Here is an 18783-nt window from a genome sequence, read left to right as displayed (position 1 = left end):
GTCTCCAGCATGGTGGCAGTGACCAGGCTGCCTGCTCTCCTGAGACTTCCTGAGATGTCACAGCTGTCCAGCCTGTCCTGCTGCTGTTTTCTGAGATTTCATCAAGGTCAGGTAGGGCTAACAGGGAGCTTCTCAGCTTCAGCCAGCGGTCTCCCCCTGTTCCAGCACCCCCCRTCTGATGTTAACGTGTTTCTCCCCAGAACACAATCGACAGTTGAGTCCTCTTGGTGACTGTGGAGTAAGGCATGCAGTTTACCTCGTTTCAATGGGCAGATGGCATAGGGAAGGTTTTAATGCACCAAAGCGTGGTGTTTATTCCTCTCTCGCACCAGAAAGGATCTTATTTAGAAGAGACTGACACTTTACTCCTATATAGGCATTTAAAATATAAATCAGCCTGCCTTTAAGTGGTGCTTATAAGATGTATTTCAGACCTGACATTCTGCAAATATAAAAGGCCACATGTGCCAGGCTAATTCCCATTGCACCAGCAATTCCTGTATGGGCAGGAACATCCTTTGTAACACTAGCAATGTCCGACACTTGTACCACTCAGATCAGTAGATCCCAGCGTGACTTGGAAAAGCATCCCACAGCTTCAGTTTTTCAAGGGGAGGAATGGAGGAAAATCAGAGGTTGGTGCAGAAGGGGAGAAGTAGGTGGACTGAGAGCAATCATGGCATGAACCCAATCATGTAACCAAGGAAGGCGATGGGACTGGGGCGCAAGGCTGCAAACCTCGTGGCTGCRCACGAAGGCAAAGGCAGCCAGGGTGTAGGAGGTGACGCCGGCATGGGAACAGGCTGTGCAGCTCAGCTGCGGACACGGTGAGGATGGTGGAGCATCTTTGGGGTTGCAAACTGCCAGGTGCCAGTCCAAGGCCACGAGCGTGAGGATGCCAAACCCCCATCCCAGTGACCGTGTGCATGAAAAGCGCCTAGGCCAGGCAAACATCCAAGTCCATCTCCTGCAGCCTCTGCCAGGAGCTACCCAAGGCGCTGGGCTGGCTGAGGTGCTCCTCAGTACATTGCACCGGGAAGCTGGCGCGGGGGCCTGGGCAGAGCCTCTTAGTCTGGGTGAGAGCCCAATAGCTGCCGTTTTCTGCCCTGTCAGCGGGCTGTATGGAGCAAAGTAGGAAAGAAATACCCACATCCATCACTCCAGGCCTGGAGATGGCTCCGGAGGGGAGCAGGGACTGTGAAGCTCATGAAGCCAGGACCTGCTGCATCAAATGTCCCAAAGCCACGTTCCTCCCCTTGGCAGCTCTTCTCCTTACTCAGGGAAGTACGAGACTGAGCACCAGTGATGCTCAGCAACAGCAGCTTTTTCCATCTAGGCCTCTCCCAGCTCTCATCTCTTCTGCCACAAAAAGTTGCAGTTTTTGTATGTATGGTTTTAAATAATTCTGCCTTATGGGGAGATGAAGCCATGGTATTAAGACTTCCAAAACTCTTGGAAATCTTTGTTAGACCTTCTAATCKGTCTCTAATAGCCCTGTGGCACATCCACCTCAGTGCTTTTATTGTGGCTGATGTTTGCTCTAAGGTGCCTTCAAATTGGCAGGACTGAGTGTGAAAAAAATTCACCATTTTTACTGTAACAGATTATGAAGCAAAATTTCACAAGAATTACAGTAGCTATCATTGAAGCTTTTAAATGAGACCTTAGCTTAGCTATACCATACATTAGGTACCTTATCACCTTTAACAATTCAAAACAAACAGCTTCTTTTGCTTCTAATATTTATGAGCATTGGAAAATTGCATACCACGCTCATACAATAAATGTTCCCATTAGCCATGAGCAGATGCACACAGGGCTGGCCTGTCCTGAAAATGGTAACATCTCCATCAYGGCAGCGACGCCAGACACCCTCAGTAAATTTGTTTCGTGTCTCGAAAGCAGCTGCATGATGCATCTATATAATTATGTTGCGGTGCTTTATATTCTATCGGCTATGGAGCAGGGAGCCAAGCTGCATCCACCGATGCCCTGATGGGCTGATTAGGAAACGCAGAGCATCTCCTGCGTGGAAGTCTTGCAGAAGCAGCTTTGGGCTGAGGGCAGCGATTCCTCCTCAAACGTTTTATGGTCACGTTTTATGTGACCTGGGTCTCCAGCGACATGTGAGTTTTTCTGATCCCACGTACAGATAAAGAAAAACCTCATACTGAATTCAGTCAATGAGGCTCTAGAAACTAGTAACAAATTAATGCTGTAGCCCATTTTTAATGGAAAATAAGTCCTGGTCAATTAACTTCTGGAAGGAGTTTTATTTAGCAATTGCGTAACATTCTCATTAAACATGTATAAGCGAATCTCACGGTAAGTGGGTTACAAAGTGAATAGATTTCCAAATGTTTCTGTTAACTGATTTAAATATTAAACAGCTTTGAACTAAGGGTGATTYGAACTCATTCTAGCAGTCACAGTCTCACTGGGTGAAAATTACCAGTTATCAAGGGAAAGGAATATGAAATCATTGTTAATAAAAGTTGCATTTTTTCCCCAGGCACGTCTCCTTATTTGGCTGATTCTGAAATTCGCCATYGGACTGTGCCAGCATTATGCAGTCCATGCTGCTCCTTGTCAGTAATTTGGTTTTCATCCTTACTGATGAATTTCGAACACATCCAGCTCAGTGACTGGCTGGGGACTGTGCCCTGAAAAGAAGGGATTCTGAAGGGATGCGTAGCCTGCGGTGGGGAACCATGTGCAGAAGGCCACCAGGAGCAGGTCGGTGGCATTGGGATCCTGCAGATGTTGTGGCCCTTGGGTGCCCCAACCAGGGGGATGTCTACCGGGATCAGGGGGGTTATATGAAGTGCATGGGATGGTGAGACCAGTGCTGACAAACATTCTTCACAAAATGCTTTGAAAAGCTGCTGAGGGCTCAGAGGAAACCTGCAGAGGTGGGTTAGAACAGAAATTGTCTTATTTGGGAATTAAGGAACCGAACTGTTGAGTTTAAATATGAGGAGGATGAAAAATGTCTTAATTCAGGCTTTACGTTCCTACACGGGGAAAATGCATCCAAYGCTGTGGTGATGTTCTTCCACCTGGAAAACCAAGAAAAACAAATTGCTGTTGAGAAAAGCTGAATGCCAGGAARTTAACAGGCTGCTCCAGAGGAGGGCTGTTCGAACCACTTCCATCCGGGGACGGCATGCTGCTGCACGAGTTATTTTAGCCTGGTCTTCAGCCTGGAAGTCAGGTCTGGGGCCAGTTCAGACCCGACTCCCAGGTCCCCGGGTAAGACCGGCAAGTCGTATTTCGCAGAACCCTGGGCCATCCCATCAGGCCTCTCCAAGAGCATGACCGGGCACGAGAACTGAAAAATGGCCTAAAACGCAATTCATCGAATCAGTAAGGTTGGCAGGGACCTCTGGAGATCATCTAGTCCAACCTCCCCGCTCAGCAGGGTCACCTAGAGCATGTCAGACAGGGTTGCATCCAGGCAGGCTTTGAAGATCTCCAGAGAAGGAGACTCCACCACCTCTCTGGGCAACCTGGTCCAGTGCTCTGTCCACAGCGTCATTTCCCGATCAGTTACAGGACCATGCYTTTTCTTCACCTGCATAAGATCACGACAAACATATTCACGGTTTTTCACCTAATTAGCTGCATGCTCGTGTTTTCAAGGCAGCATCCCTGGTGGACATTTAACTGCTAYTTAATAAAACTAAGGAGGTGTGTAAAAAGAGGTTACCACTGCAAAGCCCACATCCTCCTGATCTTTTTAATAACACCTCTGGRATGTTTGCAAATAGTGAACTGTCTTCCCAGAGCCTGAAGGGATGCTGGGGCTCTGTCCGACAGCTCACACACATGGCATGGAAAAACGCGCCTCCACCTAAAGCGGGGAGCAGATTTATAAAGCTGCTGTGCTAAACTCTTCTGAGGTTCCTCATTTAATAGAGGTGTATCTGCTGTGCACCTGCGCGTGCCCCACAAGCCCCGGGTGAGCAACGGTGAGATCATCTTGCCTTGGCTTTTCAGGAAGAGAGAGAGAAGAACATATTTTTATACTTAGAAGTAGGTATTTATGAATTAGAAAAAATGAATGCTTTCACTGCTGGTGCTGCCAGCTGTGTAGAGGGCAGGTGTATTTGTGCAATGCGTTTTTGAACTCAAGAGCAGAGTGAGGCAAAGTCAGGAAACGCTGCTGATGTCGTCAAAGGGCAGAATATTGCTCAGAAATAGCTGAATGATTGGAGACTTCAATAATTGAATTGGGATTAAATTTAACTGTATGAGGAACAAGGCCATGCACTGCAGACTAACAAAAAGATGTTTTTCTGTAAACCAGGATCTTGTCTGTTAGGCGAAACAAGGTTCAGATGAAGACTGAGCTATTTATGTAATACTACTGCACAATAAGGCAAAAAAAGACTGCATATTGCAAAAGATTTCTTATTATCTAAAGGCGCGTGTTTGTGCTATTGCAGAGGGTAGTGGTAAGACCACACCTGGAACAGCACACGCTGTTTTGTTCCGGAGAGGCCATCTCAAACCCGAGCAGGAATGCAGAAAGACTACGGAAATGGAAGGGGAATCAGCAGCCAACTCTGAGAACAAAGTAACTTATAATAAAGCTCAACCTGTTTGGCCATCTAAAGTTACAGTGGAGAGGAAAGGGAAGGAGAATGCAGAGAGAAAGGAAAACAGGAAAATAAAAAGCAATTAAGCAAAAAGATGATCTTGGAACAAAAAAAGAGTAAGTTTAAAACGGTCATGGATCAATCTAGGCTGGAAATTAGAAAAAAGAAGTCTCAACAACAGGGATGTGAGGTCCGGAACAGCTCCCAGTTGCGGTAGCAGGGCAAAAACCTGGAGAATTCCAGTCTCAGTGGGCTGGAGATGGCAAGGAAATGGCCCAGGGCACTGAATGTGAGGCCACCATGTAGTCTCTACCAGGGCAACCACATGGACAGAGGACATCTGTGCTGAGCTGGGCCTGAAGTTCRTCTCTGTCAGCCTGGGCAGAGGATGCTCAGGGCATCACAGACATGTTCTCTGCAATGCCCACCAGGGATGGCATCCCAAGGGCCCACACAGGGTCTCCTCAGCGTGGGGACACCCCCATGGCGCCTGGGTCCCTCCTGTGGCAGGCAGTCCCGGGCCAAGAGGGGAGGGTCCCCATCCCTGGGATCCCATGGATGGAGATGGCAGAGGCCCTCCCAGCATGGCAGGATCTCACCATGGCCAGCCTGAGCACATTGCCCTTCACAGCAGCTTTGGCTTCCCAGACAGGTGAAGAACAGGAAACAGCACTGGCAGCAAAGTTACAGGTGTGCATTAAAATTCAACCTTGCAATGGAAATAGCGTTGTAATGTGGACTTCCATAACTTTCTGAAAAACTCCTRTTCTGGCCTGCACTTTTCCATCTCTATTCTGCTGCTTCCTAGCAGGAAATCAAACCAAAGCACATTTGAATATATATCTTGGAGAGCAGAAAATGTCATCTGCCCATTGTATTTCTGGAATAAGGACACAAGAGACAGCAGATTCTTGTAATCTGAAAGCTACTTTACAGGCTAATAACAAATGATTTCGTTGCATTAGGCACCTATGAAAGCCAAAAGCATAAATAAGTTAAAAAGGGATTAGTGAGCTAAATCAATGACTTGCAAACAGTGTTATTTGTTTAGCCTCCACCACCAAGGGACCCTAAATTATTGATGGAGAAGAGCTAGGAGGAAGCAATTTTTATCTGTCCTTCTGCTGCAGCCTTCCCTAAATATCTGACGGCTGATGGAGACTAGACAGTACAAGAGGGATCTCTGGCCTGACTCAGTTCTGCGAAGTCTTCAGTGGCCGGTCGCAGTGTGAGGCACATAGCAGTGTCACAAGTGGTGCTTACGGCGAAGCATGACCATGAGCATGTCCACATGTGCCATGCGGACAGGGAGAATATTGACAAGACAAAGGTTTTTAACCGCAATGGTTTGCACCACTGGGAGGTGTGTCCAGGGTTTGCAGAGATGCACAATTCTTGATCCATCCTGCCCTTCCTCTCCACGGTAGCTCATCAGCTTGCAGCCACCTTTGCTTCCTCAAGCTGCTGCCTTCCAGGGGCGAAGTTTTGCCCTATCTCAGTTAAGAGCCAGCACACTTTCGCTTAGCAGTGTGATATTTCTTACCCACATGTCCCATAAAAATTCATCCTTTCTGACAGAAAATGACTTAAGTCATGCGCAGTGTCCAAGGGTTTGCTGCACCCTGGCACCTCCCTTGCTGCAATAGTCCTGCAAGCCTTCATTCCCAGCAGTGCGAGAGTCTCAGTTTCACCAGAGAGAGGCTCTTGCATGAGTGTGCTGGGACCCTCACACAGGGAGTCTCCCACTTGCCCTGCAAGTCTGAGTGTCAGCATAAACCTCCAAAGCAACCTTTGGTGATGACTCACTGAAAAATCCCCCAGCCTTTCTCCTCCCCATGGCACCATTTACGTCGGTGTAATCGCTAGCACACTGCAAACAGCGATCTTTAAGTGTCTGACATTCATATAATTTTAATAATATTCCATTTGGGTTTTTTTTTCTTCAGGCCGAACATGACACATCAAATAAAAGGAGGCAGAAAATAGTTTCAAGGATATGGTGTCCAGGGTGTTGCTGGCAGTGTTGGGAGAAGCTATCAGTTGTTGCCAATAGCAAAGTCACAACTTCTCTGAGTATGAGCCAACATCGAGAACAAAAGTCGTAACTACAGGGTTTAACRCTCCACATCCACAGTTTACTTTCAGATTTGAGAAACAAGGATAAATAATCCTTTTCCACTTTGATCTGCATTCCAGTAACTCATCCTGAACCACAGGCCATCGAATGCCTCCTTCACAGACCTCTTACAAGTCTATGTTGTTCCAGGACACCTGACGCAAACGCAGACTACAATAATAACTTGATTWAAAAAGCTTTCTAGGATCAAAATTTTGTTTTTATACAGAATAGCAGAGTCTGCCTATATAGAGTATATAAATACASACAGAATCCAGTTCTTGTCCCACACCCTTGCTGCTCTTCCCTTTGGGGAAGCACTTTGGGTGCTATGTTGCTCTAGCATGTTGCAAGATAAAAGAGAATAAGTACAGTTATAGCCTAAAAACAGAGCTCAGGACAGGTGGGAGTCCAGCCAGGGCATAGCAGTGATGACTCTTCCATGGGAAGCTCCAGAACTGGCAAATCAATAAAAAGAACCAAGCAGTTATTCTTTCCAAAAACCAGCACCTTCCTTTCTCCTCCCTAGCATGGACCCTGCAGTGTCTACTTGAAGAAACACACACTGTTCTTGATGACAGACCTCGCAGGGTGGGCAGTCAACAGGAGGCGCAGTGGAAAGCAAATTCCTCTGCGGTTCTTCTCATCGGAAACAGGATGACAAACCTTTGGCTACTTGCTTTGGCCAAAGAGGCTGCACACCCTGTGCCAGATTTCCTTGGTCGTCACAGCATACACCAAGGGGTTCTCCCTGTGCWGCAGCAGACGGTAGATGTGGATGCAGGGAGGCACATTCCTGCCAAGGTGATGGGTAAGGAAGGTGGAGAAGGCAGGTGTGTTTGAGACCAAAGTGGTGCGGACATAAGCACCACAGGTGCCTAAAGCTTTGGTCTGCACCTTCTGCAGTGACAACCTGAAGACAACCCAAAGGATCAGCGGCATGCAAGGTAGCAATGAATGCAAAATTGAGCATGATCACCATAAGAACCACACAGATATATAGATCAGGTTGATGGTTGTGTCTGTGTATGCAAGCTTCGCTATGGCCATGGGCTCACAGTATGTGTAGGGACAAGTACATGGGAGCAGTAGGACAGATGCTTGATGAGGAGATGGCAAGGGAACACCAGACACATGCCACCAGCCCCACCCACCAGTCCCAGCTTGGTGATCATGAGCTGATGAATCACAGAATCACAGAATGACTGAGGTTGGAAGGGACCTCCCTGCTCAAGCAGCGTCACCTAGAGCATGTTAGACAGGGTTGCATCCAGGCGGGCCTTGAAGATCTCCAGAGAAGGAGACTCCACAACCTCTCTGGGCAACCTGGTCCAGTGCTCTGYCACTCTCACGGTGAAGAAATTCCTCCTCACATTCAGGCRGAACTKCTGTGGTTCAATTTSTGCCCATTGCCTCTTGTCCTGTCACATGGGACTACCGAAARGAGTTTGTCCCCATCCCCTTGACACACTTCCTTTAGGTACTTATACAGGAGGGTGGTGGTAGCCTGGAGTGAGAAGTAGATGGCAAGGTAGCTGTCCAAGACCATGGCCACCGGTGTGATGGACTCAGTGTGGATGAAAATCTCTGCAGTAGGCAAGTGCTGTAGCTGATCTCTCGGGACTCCAATAAGAAAACACTGAGCTTTCTAGGAGTGTCAGAGATGGTCACCACCAGGTCATTTGTGGCCAGCACAGAAAGGGAGTGAGAGGTATGAAGACTTCTGGGGGATGACCTATGTCTGAGCGACATACAGCACCCACGAGCCTCCCAAACCCCTCTTGGAGCTCATGCAATGACCCTGAGCAGCCCGGGAAGAGCAGGGTCCCACAGTGAAATCTGAATAAAGCTTCCCCACCACCACCTCTGCATCTCTTGCCCGGGGATATCACCCACACATGGTCTGTGCTTCCARCCCAGGTAGTTGCCAAATAAATTAGGCTCCTTTTCCATGAAAAATGTTTTTATGAGCTACCACACTATAGTTGGATCACAGTGAGAGCAGATCTTCCTGATGAGTGCTCCTTCACTGCAGTGCAGATCCATGCATGGCTTCTACATTCCACCAGGAACAGAGGACCTAGGGTTAGATGGACTGTTTTTCCATTGGCCACTACTATTGTATTATGGAAAAAAAAAGACAGTGGAGCAGCCTCATTCATTTATAAGATACAGTACTTGGCTATGTMAGATCAGACCAAAGGCCCACATTGCCTCTCTTCTGCCTGGCACAAGAGAAGAACATAAGGCCAGAGCACCCTTGCTACAGCATTTCCCCAAAATACTTTTCCARATTCTAACTGTTCATAGTCAAGGGCTTCCAGAAGCAGATTTTGTGTCTTTGTTCTTAGTAGACCTCATGTATRTTTATTCCATAGATTTGTCTAATTCTTTTATGAATCCCTTTAAAATGTTCRTCATCCATAATACCTTGGGACAAGAAATTTCACAGCTTAATTGCCAGTGTTGCGAAGAAATATTTCTTGTATTAGCTTTGAACTTTCCCCATGGTGATTTCATTTCATTAGTGAGCAAGAGACTCTCCCTACTTTCTTCATGCCTTGCCTAAATAAAATAAATAACCAAATAGACCTAGTATCCTCAGTAATTTAGACAGTGTCTCAGTAACTTTCTCATTATTCAACTTCTTTTCCAGACCTTTTCTGAATATCTTTAAGAGCACCATGTCACTTGTAGACAGCACAGACCCCTGTGAAGTGCTACCTGAGATCTACCTGCAGGGTGAAAACCCRCCTCTGACTCCTAAACTCTGCTTCCTATATCGCATCAGCAAGTGTGAACCACTCAACGAGGCTGCTGGTTTTGGGAACACGGGCAAGAGAGAATTCATTAAACAGTTTTAAAATATAGACAAAGAACTAGACAGCTAGTGCTGACCCTGGAGCAGATTGCTCTGAGATTGGCATCCYCTTTAATTTTGTTGACAAAACAGACACCAGGCAAGAGGAGGAAGAGGACAGGAGGAAGTAGGGACATCGCTGAGAGTCGCTGGCATTAGGCAGCCACACTCCRGTCACTTGGATGCTGTCTGTGGAGCTGTTGTTCTCAGTGGTCTGAGACTGATGTCTATGAAAACATCCATGTTGATGAAATTCTGATGGTTTTGATGGTTCTCCTGGTCTCCACAAACCTTCCAGCCCCTGTTAATTAAAGCCAATAGAACACTTGATTTAGGAGTGAAAGTATCTCATGCCCCAGGTTTTTGAGTCAGGCTCCATCCACGAAATCCTCTGAAAGGCAGCTATGATGTCATACATCACCAGCTGAGGCTCAGACAGGAGTAAATGTCTCTGCAGAGAAAGTCAAGTAGGAGACTATTTGCAATTCCTGACAATTCCTCCCTCAGGCATTTCATAACTGCTTGTCTTAGGTGAGTTATTGTTTCAAGTGTAAACAGCTTTTGGCCTCTAGAGACCAGCTGCTTAAAYTGGACTGAGTGATTAAGTAAGAGTGGGACTCTGAGCTGCTGCAGTGTGAACTCTGAACCATCTGTAGAGAGGGTAATCTTGTAGGGAGCATACAATCACAGAACAGTTGGGGTTGGAAGGGACATMTGGAGAGATTGTTTGGTCCAACCCCCTGCCCTGCTCAAGCAGGGTCTGCTTGAGTGGGTTATCCAGGACCGTGTCCAGGCAGCTTTTGGATGTTTCCAGGGATGGAGACTCCACAGCCTCTGTGGGCAACTTGCTCCAATGTTTAATCACCAACACAGTAAATAAATATTTTCTTATATTCAGAAGTACTTTCCTGCCTTTGTGCCTGTTGCCTCTTGTCCTGTCGCTGGGCACTGCTGAGAAGCATCTGACTCTGTCTTCTTTATACCCTTCCTTCAGATATTTATACACATTGATAAAGTCTCCCCTGAAGCCTTTTCTTCACGCTAAACAGTCCCAGCTCACTCAGCCTCTCCTCATATGATAGATGTTCCTGTCCCATAATCATCTCTGTGGCCCTTAGCTCGACTCACTCCAGTAGCTCTAGGTGGGCTTTATCTGCCCTAACCCCATCCCTGCACACTCAGACTGTCTCCTGCTACTTCTCCCAGGAACACCTGCCCCTGCTTTCACTTCTTGTACACTTCCTTTAAGTTTTTTCAGGAACTCCTTGTTCATCCATGCAGGCCTCCTGCCACCTTTGCTTGATTTCCTGCATGCTGGGATGGACCATGCATCAGCTTGGAGGAGGCGATCCTTGAACGTCAGCCACCCACCTCTTCTGGAACCCTCYTCCTGCCAGGGCTGTCTCCCATGAGATTCTCCCAAGCAGATCACTCAATTGGCCAAAGTCCACTTCCCTGAAGTCCAGGATTGTGATTATGCTTTTCTGTTTTTTACTTCTCTTCACAGGATCCTGAACTCCACCATCTTGTGGTTGCTGCAGCCAAGGCTGCCCCTGACTTTCACCTCTCTGACCAGTTCTTCCTTGTTTGTGAGTACAAGGTTCAGCAGATCACCTCTCCTAGTTGGCTCCTCTATCACCTTTATAAGGAATTTATCATTGATGYTTTCCAGGAGCCTTGTGGATTGCTTGTGTCTTGCTATGTTTTCCCTCTAGCAGRTACCATGGTGATTAAAGCCCGCCATTGAGGACCAGAGCCTGTGAACATGAGTCTTCTCTGATTGCACTTTCCAGCTGAACCATTATAGATGTCATTTCTTGGGGGTTCAGCCTCCTTTCTTAGCCCAACACAGGTGGTGCAGTTTGGGGTGCAAGCCTTGGTCTCTGCAGTTTGAACATCACTCCACACGACCCGTGCATGGCACATACTGAGCCATCTCCCTCTTTRTGTCATGAGCTTAAGGCCAAAAGGATCATGAAGCCATGTAATTTGATCYATTGACTGAAGCTCCGTTCCCCAGTCACCTGTGCACTGAGCCTGGTGATTGTGGGTTAGCCTGGAGCACTTCAGTCCTCAACAGGCAACACTCAGGTGGCACAGTCAGAGGGAAATATCCCCAACCTCCAAGACCACTACCATGGTGAGGAATGAACTAGGTCAAAGTCAGACAATCCCAGCTCCTGATCCACACATTATACTGTGGAGGGAGCTGCCAAATCTCAAAAATCCCGGTCTGTTCAACCAGAAGGAACATTATTTCCTGACCCAAATACGGTCARTGCAGCCTAGAAAGGGTCCTGCAAAGGTATGCCAGATCAGAGCATTGGTCCCCTCCCCATGATGAGCTGTCTCCAGTTATGGTGTGTCTCTGATGCTGCGAAGTAAAGAGAAGGGAAATCCAAAAGTGTCTGCCCAGTTGGGTAGAGGGATCTCCTGCTCCCCCGTGCAGCTACACACAGCATCACRTATCAAGACCCACCAGTCTGGTCCTGGAGATGTGGTGCCAGCACCAGGGATGGGACTATCTGGGATGCAGACATCTGCCTCTGAGCTGGTCACCCTCTGCTCCTTTACAGCAGGGAAAAGGACCAGGAGSCTTGAGGGTCCGATCGTATGGGAACATTTAGGACAGTCAGGCAAAGATCTGCTTCATATCAGTGATTAGAATGAATGTAGRCTCAACACTCACAGGCAGGAAAGAAACAAGAAACTGATTTTTAAAGAATAGAGTGACATTAATACTATAAGATTTGCTAAGAYAGAAATAAAAAGGGAATTTCAAAATAAATCCTGTCAAGCAGCACGAAAACCAACCGAAGATGCTATATTGAAGTCTCAAAGCAATCCTACCTCCTGCGCAGAGAACTTGGCTGTACAGCAGGACAAGGTAAGATTTTAATGCAAGAAAGCATTCTTTTAGAAGCAGAAGTTGAGCCCAAAAGAGGAAAAAGAACATTATCATAAATCCCAAGAAACCATTTTTCGGGAGACATCTCCATGGTGAAACAACATATTACCACTAAGGATCATGAACTGCAGGTTCATCCACCGCCAACTTAAAGACAGAAACATCACTTCATAAGACTGATATTTACAGTAGTAAATAATAGTAGCAAAATTTCACATTAGCTCTCTATTAATGAGGCAGATTTTTACCCAAGTGCTGTGCAAAATATAAAAAGATATGCTTTAAAAAAATACACCTGAAAAGGTCTTGCCAGTGAGACCTTCCCAGTTGTGCAATTATCTTCAAGGTGGTGAGCAAGGAGCATTGCCTGGAAATTGTAATGAAGCCAGACACAGGCCAATAAATCTTCCACCAGCAGGAACACAGCATTGCCCACAGTTTCCCTCTGTGTCCTCAGAGTTTGCCACTCCTGCTCTATCTTGGTTCTTCRAGTCATAACTAGAGTCCAAAGACACATTTTCACCTGGGAGTTACAGTCTGCAGTGGTTGAGTGAGAGATTCCTGCCTGGGGGAAACAAAAACAAACAAACAAACAAAAAAGTCACTTTAAGGAAAACTCCCACCCCAAACCTCAAGCCTTTCACTTCATAGAAACCCAAAGGCTGTGTTGCTCACCCCCCTCTTCACTGTCCCTATGTCTTAATGTGACCAGGTGACAACAGGCAGCTCCACACCACCGTCCCAGCACCCTGGTGATGCCCAGGGGAGACGGCCTGTCCCCGTGGGCAGAGCCAGGGCCTGGGCAATGCTGTGGCTACCACGCACGCTGTGCAAACCGGAGCAGCTGGTGGCAGGTTGTCTCAGGCTGGCTGCACCACTGTTCACTGAGAGGGTGCCATGCACTGTGTGATGTTCTCAGTGAGGTCCTGCATGCATGCATTTCATTCCAGTCCTAAGGAGAGCAAACAGATCTGTTGCACACCACCAAAAAGCTCGTCATTCAAAGCCATGGGAAACATGAGTCTCTCCAGTGCATTTAAAATCTTCAAGTCATGTCTGCTAGGAAGGGTTAAAAAAGGGTTAATCAGTAGATTTCACATAAGGGCTACATTTTCTCTCCGTGGCCAGTTCTGGGTCCTACCTGTGCAGACAGTTGGTAAATAGGAGACCAGAGCTCCTTCCTGAGTTAAGCAATATTCTTTCTGTGGCTCCCTTTAGACTCCAGAATGGGACAGCTATTTGGTAGTTTCCYACCTCAGTGTATCAGTGAGAGCATTTCTGAGGCCTGAACCAAGTTTTAGAGAATTTCATGGTGTGATGCTCATCATGGTGTGATGCTGGAGGACAGGCGAGGCAGTCCCAGCACAACAGAAGACCTCAGCTCCTTCAGGGACCAAGGGCCATATGCCATGGTGGCTTCAGCCCGGCTCTGCATCCCAGGAGGAGGGCGAGGGATGCTGATGGTGTTTACTCATCACCACCATCCTCCTCTGGGGCCATGGAAGAAGCCCCAGACCCAGGCAGTGACGGGAGCCCCCAAGGGAGCTCAGGAGCAAGTGCTATAAACACAGTTCCTTTGCATACCAGGCAGGCAGACCTACTTGGCTGCTGCTTCACCCCAGCAGAGGCTAACTCCTACCAGCTGCTGCACATGTGGTGAGTCAGTCTTTATTGCTTTTTGCTAGCTCCTACACATCTCCTGCTCTGGGACAAGCAGYATTGCATTGCAAGGTGCTCTGGTGATGGCTGTATCTGAGTCCAGATGCCAACAGCTGGAGTTTAATCACCAGAAACAAGTGAGGCAGGGTGAACCTGATGCACCCTGCTTCACCCGAGAGTACAGGAAATGGAGAGGCAGGAGGAACAAGCTGTAAATACAAGATTTGCCACAACAATGAGGAATATACAGAAATGTGACAAGCCTCCTGACCTGCTCAGGYCATGCCACCCTAGCACAGAGACCACAGGGTAGTAGGAGGCATAGAACCCAACTTGTCCTTGGGCAGAGCTCGATCAACGGTCTGGTGGTTGTCTATGACAGTAGCGTTGGACCCTGTGGTCCTCACCTGCACTCTTCTGCTCTTGAACATCCAAACATGTATCCTTCCACCCTGTGAGACAACTGGAGTCATAAGCRAGATTGCAGGTGATGTCTCTCTGCCACCTGGTACCATGGTGCAATAGTTCCCCATTGCACTATTTAGGAGAGACTGCCTTTTTCACAGCTACGTTTCATTAATAGCTTCATTTTCAGGGAGGATACTTAGGTCTTGGCCTTTCTCCACATTTTTGAATCATGAGCTCCCAGGACATGGCAGAAGTTCTTGTCATTAGCCCTGACTGCAGTAATTTGCATTTTGTGCTATTAAATTTCATCCCATTTCTGTTACTTCAGTTCTCAAGGACATCTGCTCCTTTCCACATGATACTCCTGATCTCTTCAGTGTTTATGAATATGATGCCTCTTAGCTTATTTTGTTAGTGATTTTCATCAGCAAGTTTCCACGTATTGTGACCTATAAGAAAGTCCCTTTCTAATCTCCTTTCAGCCCTGTGCTGCCTTTACAACATAGCTCTGCCGTGCAGCTCCTTGCCCCGCTGCTCCCAAACGCTGTAATCCTTGTACCGATCCGCTCTGCCTATATCCCTCTATGCAAAAATCTGCCAAAAGATGTTCTGCGATGCACAAGACAAACTCCCACGTTCCTGTAGTTTGGCAGTCAGCTACTGTGGGAAGCTACCAAGTTAACCTGGCACCATCTCCCTGTGCTCMACACCTGTTGCATGCTGCCACACTTCCCACTTTCCTCCAGGTCTTCAGTTGTGTTTTCCTTGAACAAATCGGATTTCAGTCATTCACACTTCTCCACCAGAATTGTTCACTCGCACCCACACTTGCACAATGTGCGTGCCCAAGTGCCCCTGCCARGGTCATCTGAGTCCAGCACAGGGGGAGGTGCAAGCACGTGCATCTCATCACAGCTCTTGGATTCCTCCTGATCAGCATCAGTGATTCARTCATTGAATTGATTCCTCCTGATCAATCATCCTGATTGCTGGGCATGTCTTTTATAACCTCTCAGGATCTTTCATAGTAGTATTTCATCTCATCCTCATCGTTCTTACAACGGTATGTCCTGGCTCCAGTCCTGTTCTTTGTCTTGTCACTTCATCTTATGTTAGTGTGTTGTTACTGTTCCTCCTGCTTGGTCATTTGAAGAAAATCACACATACAGGGCTCTGTGGTAATTAACACAGCCCATTCCTCTAGCACTTGATATGCAGTTTCTTCTGCTGCTTTCACCCACTCACACATGTGCACACTCACATGCACAAGCACRCACCTCTGTCCACACTTCTTCCAACTGATCTCAATTATGTTTGYTAAAAAATCTCTGCAGTGTCTCTAGGCTGCCCGCAATACTTCCAGTCCTGAGGCCAACAGCACTGCAAACCTGCCTTTTGAAGGAATATAGAGGAAGCAAGTCCTTCTTTTGATCACTGATACAACATCTTGTCATGGTACAACAGCTCATGTGCTCTTTCTGCTCTTCCAAGGTGTATCCGTACTATGTGATACTTGGTGGGAATGGTCCATTGTAACTTTTTGTATCTGTACTACCTGATACTTGGTGAGAATGGTCTAGTGTTGTAACTTTTTAGTGCCTAGAACAATACCGCTGTGTTAAGTGGAATACAAATAAGTAACTAACAAAGTCTTGGAAAACTGTGAGAAAGAGCAGCGGTTGGTTACATAGAGATTCGGTGGCTTCCAGCCACAGAATCACCATGAGAAGCAGTCAACATGAAGGTCAGAAGCTGAAGAGTAGTGAAATAGCGACCCCCAAAGCCAAATGTGGCCCCCGAAATAAGTCTGCACGCGTGCGCAGTATCATAGCCCAGTTATGCAACTGGGGCGGAGTTGGGCTAGACTCCCCGCACTTGTTGGCTCCATGTGCCGGGACTCCCGCCTACCGCAAAATAATCATAAATATCAGAATTTTCCTGAAGGAGAGAGAGGCTGCTACACAACAGMGGACCACGTTGCCTCCTCGGGGACGYCCRAAAAGAYTGTGCCTGCCGACTCTCCCTCTCACCATGCAGATGATYGGGACAAGCATTGAGGTGGTCCTTCTCGAGATTACCATCGGGTCGGTCTGTTTGTAAGTATCCGTTAATAAACTGCTTGCTACTGAAGAGTGTGTGTGTGTGTRTGTGTGTGTTTGTGCTGGCTTGCCAGACTGGACGTTTGGCCCCTGGGAATCTAACTAGAACTCAAGGTCAAACCAGAGCATAAAACACTATGAAGTGCGAGTCTCCCTCTCAGTGATCACTGACCAGAAATGTCTCTATTCTCTGTTGCACAGGTACCACAAGATTGTTCCTGCATGGTGGCTGTCGCCATGCTGGACCCCAATCTAACCACTCTGCATTTCAGTCCCCCGTTTCTCACACTGATGGGGATCCCCGGCCTAGAAGCTGTGCASCACTGGATCGGCATCCCCTTCTCACTCATGTATGCCACTGCACTCCTTGGAAATGGCATCCTCCTCGCAACCATCCAAACTGAGCGCAGCCTCCACCAGCCCATGTTCGTTCTCCTGGCCATGCTGGCGGCCACTGACCTGGGCCTCTGCAGCACCATTATGCCCAAAATGCTGGGCATCTTCTGGTTTTCCCTTCGAGACATCCACTTCAACGCYTGCCTCACCCAGATGTTCTTCGTCCACACCTTCCAAGCCACAGAATCGGGTGTGCTTTTAGCAATGGCCTTTGACCGATTTGTGGCAATCTGCAAGCCCCTGAGACACTCTACCATCCTCAGCAACCAGGTGCTCAGAACAATTGGGATCATCTTGATCCTCAGGCCAACAATCCTCATTGCACCATCTGCTTTTCTGATTAAGCAGCTGCGCATGTACAGGAGCACAGTAATTTCCCACTCCTACTGCGAGCACATGGCCATTGTGAAGATAGCAGCCGGTGATGTCTGGGTCAACAAGGTTTACGGCCTCTTTGTGGCATTCATAATCCTGGGCTTTGACCTAGTGTTGATTATTGTCTCCTATGTCCTCATTTTTAGGGCTGTCTTCCAGCTGCCGCAGCGGGCRGCACGACTGAAGGCAATGCACACCTGCACGGCCCACCTCTGCGTCTTCCTGGAGTTCTACACCCTGGGCTTCTTCTCCTTCCTTGCCCACCGCTTCGGGCATGGTGTGTCCCCCTATGTCCACATCCTCCTCTCCAGCTTCTATCTCTTAGTGCCCCCCACACTCAACCCCATCATCTATGGCATCAGCAACACAGCCATCCGCCAACGGGTGCAGAAGATGATAGGTCTCAAGGCATAAAATCCTTGACAGCTTGTCTCCTTCTCCCCTTGGCCTATAGGGCAAAATGCAGCGCTTGTGCTCCACTGGCACAAGTTATGCAGTTCATCTGGCATGCAGAGGTATCCCAAAATGGCCTGTCTGTCCCTCCCCAAGGTGACTTCACTGAGCCATCACTCCCCTCCCTGARCAGTACCTTCTCTCCATCCACACGGTGACAACACTGCCCACACCAGGGCCTCACCTGAACTCTTCTCCCCCCCAGCACCTTCACATCTGCTGTGCCATGGCAGCAAGGAGTTCCCCAGACAGGCACAGGTCTCTGCTCTCCCACCCTGTGTCGCGTCCTCCCCACAGCTGCACCCACTCCAGCTCCAGCCACTCGGCTGTCCTCACCTCTCTTGCACAAGGGCAGGGGATACTCRTGCCTCTCTGCACAGCCGCATTTCCCAGGAACCCATGGTCCTGAAAGGGCAATGACTGYTGGTTACAGCTGTTGACAGCTCTTGAATGGGCAGCTTGTGCAGTCTCTAGCAGACAGCAGTGAAAAAAGAGATACCCCTCTCAATTTGTGCACCAGACCCACCAAGGATCCAATGGCCTGGCCCTCATTTCTTGTCAGAAGAGCAAGCTGCACGTGGCAGGCACAATGGTGGAATGAATGCCACACGATGTGCCCTGTGCAGGGACCTGCATGCTCAAGCCCTTGCTAATCCCTATGCCAGAGGCTGAGCTTCTCTGATGAAGGACCAGACACCTTGGGGAAGGGGGAACAAGAGAAAGCTGGGTTCAGGTCAGCTTTGGACATTGCCGCTGATTTGYGAAAGGGCATGGGACAGAGCCAGGCAGGACCAGGAAGGATGCAAGTATGCAGTTGTTGAGATGGGGATAGTTTTCAGATCAAGGACTGAAGAGGAAAATGCTGCCGTGAAGATGTACAGATGCTCAGAGAGAAAGCTGAAGACGGG

At 48.0% G+C, this 18783-nt stretch overlaps 1 protein-coding gene across 1 annotated transcript; it reads left to right on the top strand.

The window, feature by feature from the left end:
- The first annotated feature begins 16888 nt into the window (after positions 1-16888).
- On the top strand, positions 16889-17836 carry LOC146591319 (olfactory receptor 52A1-like). The gene has a single exon (XM_085313055.1). The coding sequence runs from the start codon at positions 16889-16891 to the stop codon at positions 17834-17836; it is 948 nt and encodes a 315-aa protein (XP_085169181.1).
- Positions 17837-18783: the final 947 nt, after the last annotated feature.

This window comes from Rhea americana, unplaced genomic scaffold, assembly GCF_003343005.1.
Source record: "Rhea americana isolate MKP2758 unplaced genomic scaffold, rheAme1 scaffold_376, whole genome shotgun sequence".
Lineage (NCBI taxonomy): Eukaryota > Metazoa > Chordata > Aves > Rheiformes > Rheidae > Rhea > Rhea americana.
The sequence above is the reverse complement of the archived record's forward strand: the minus strand, read 5'-3'. Positions and strand labels throughout refer to the sequence as shown.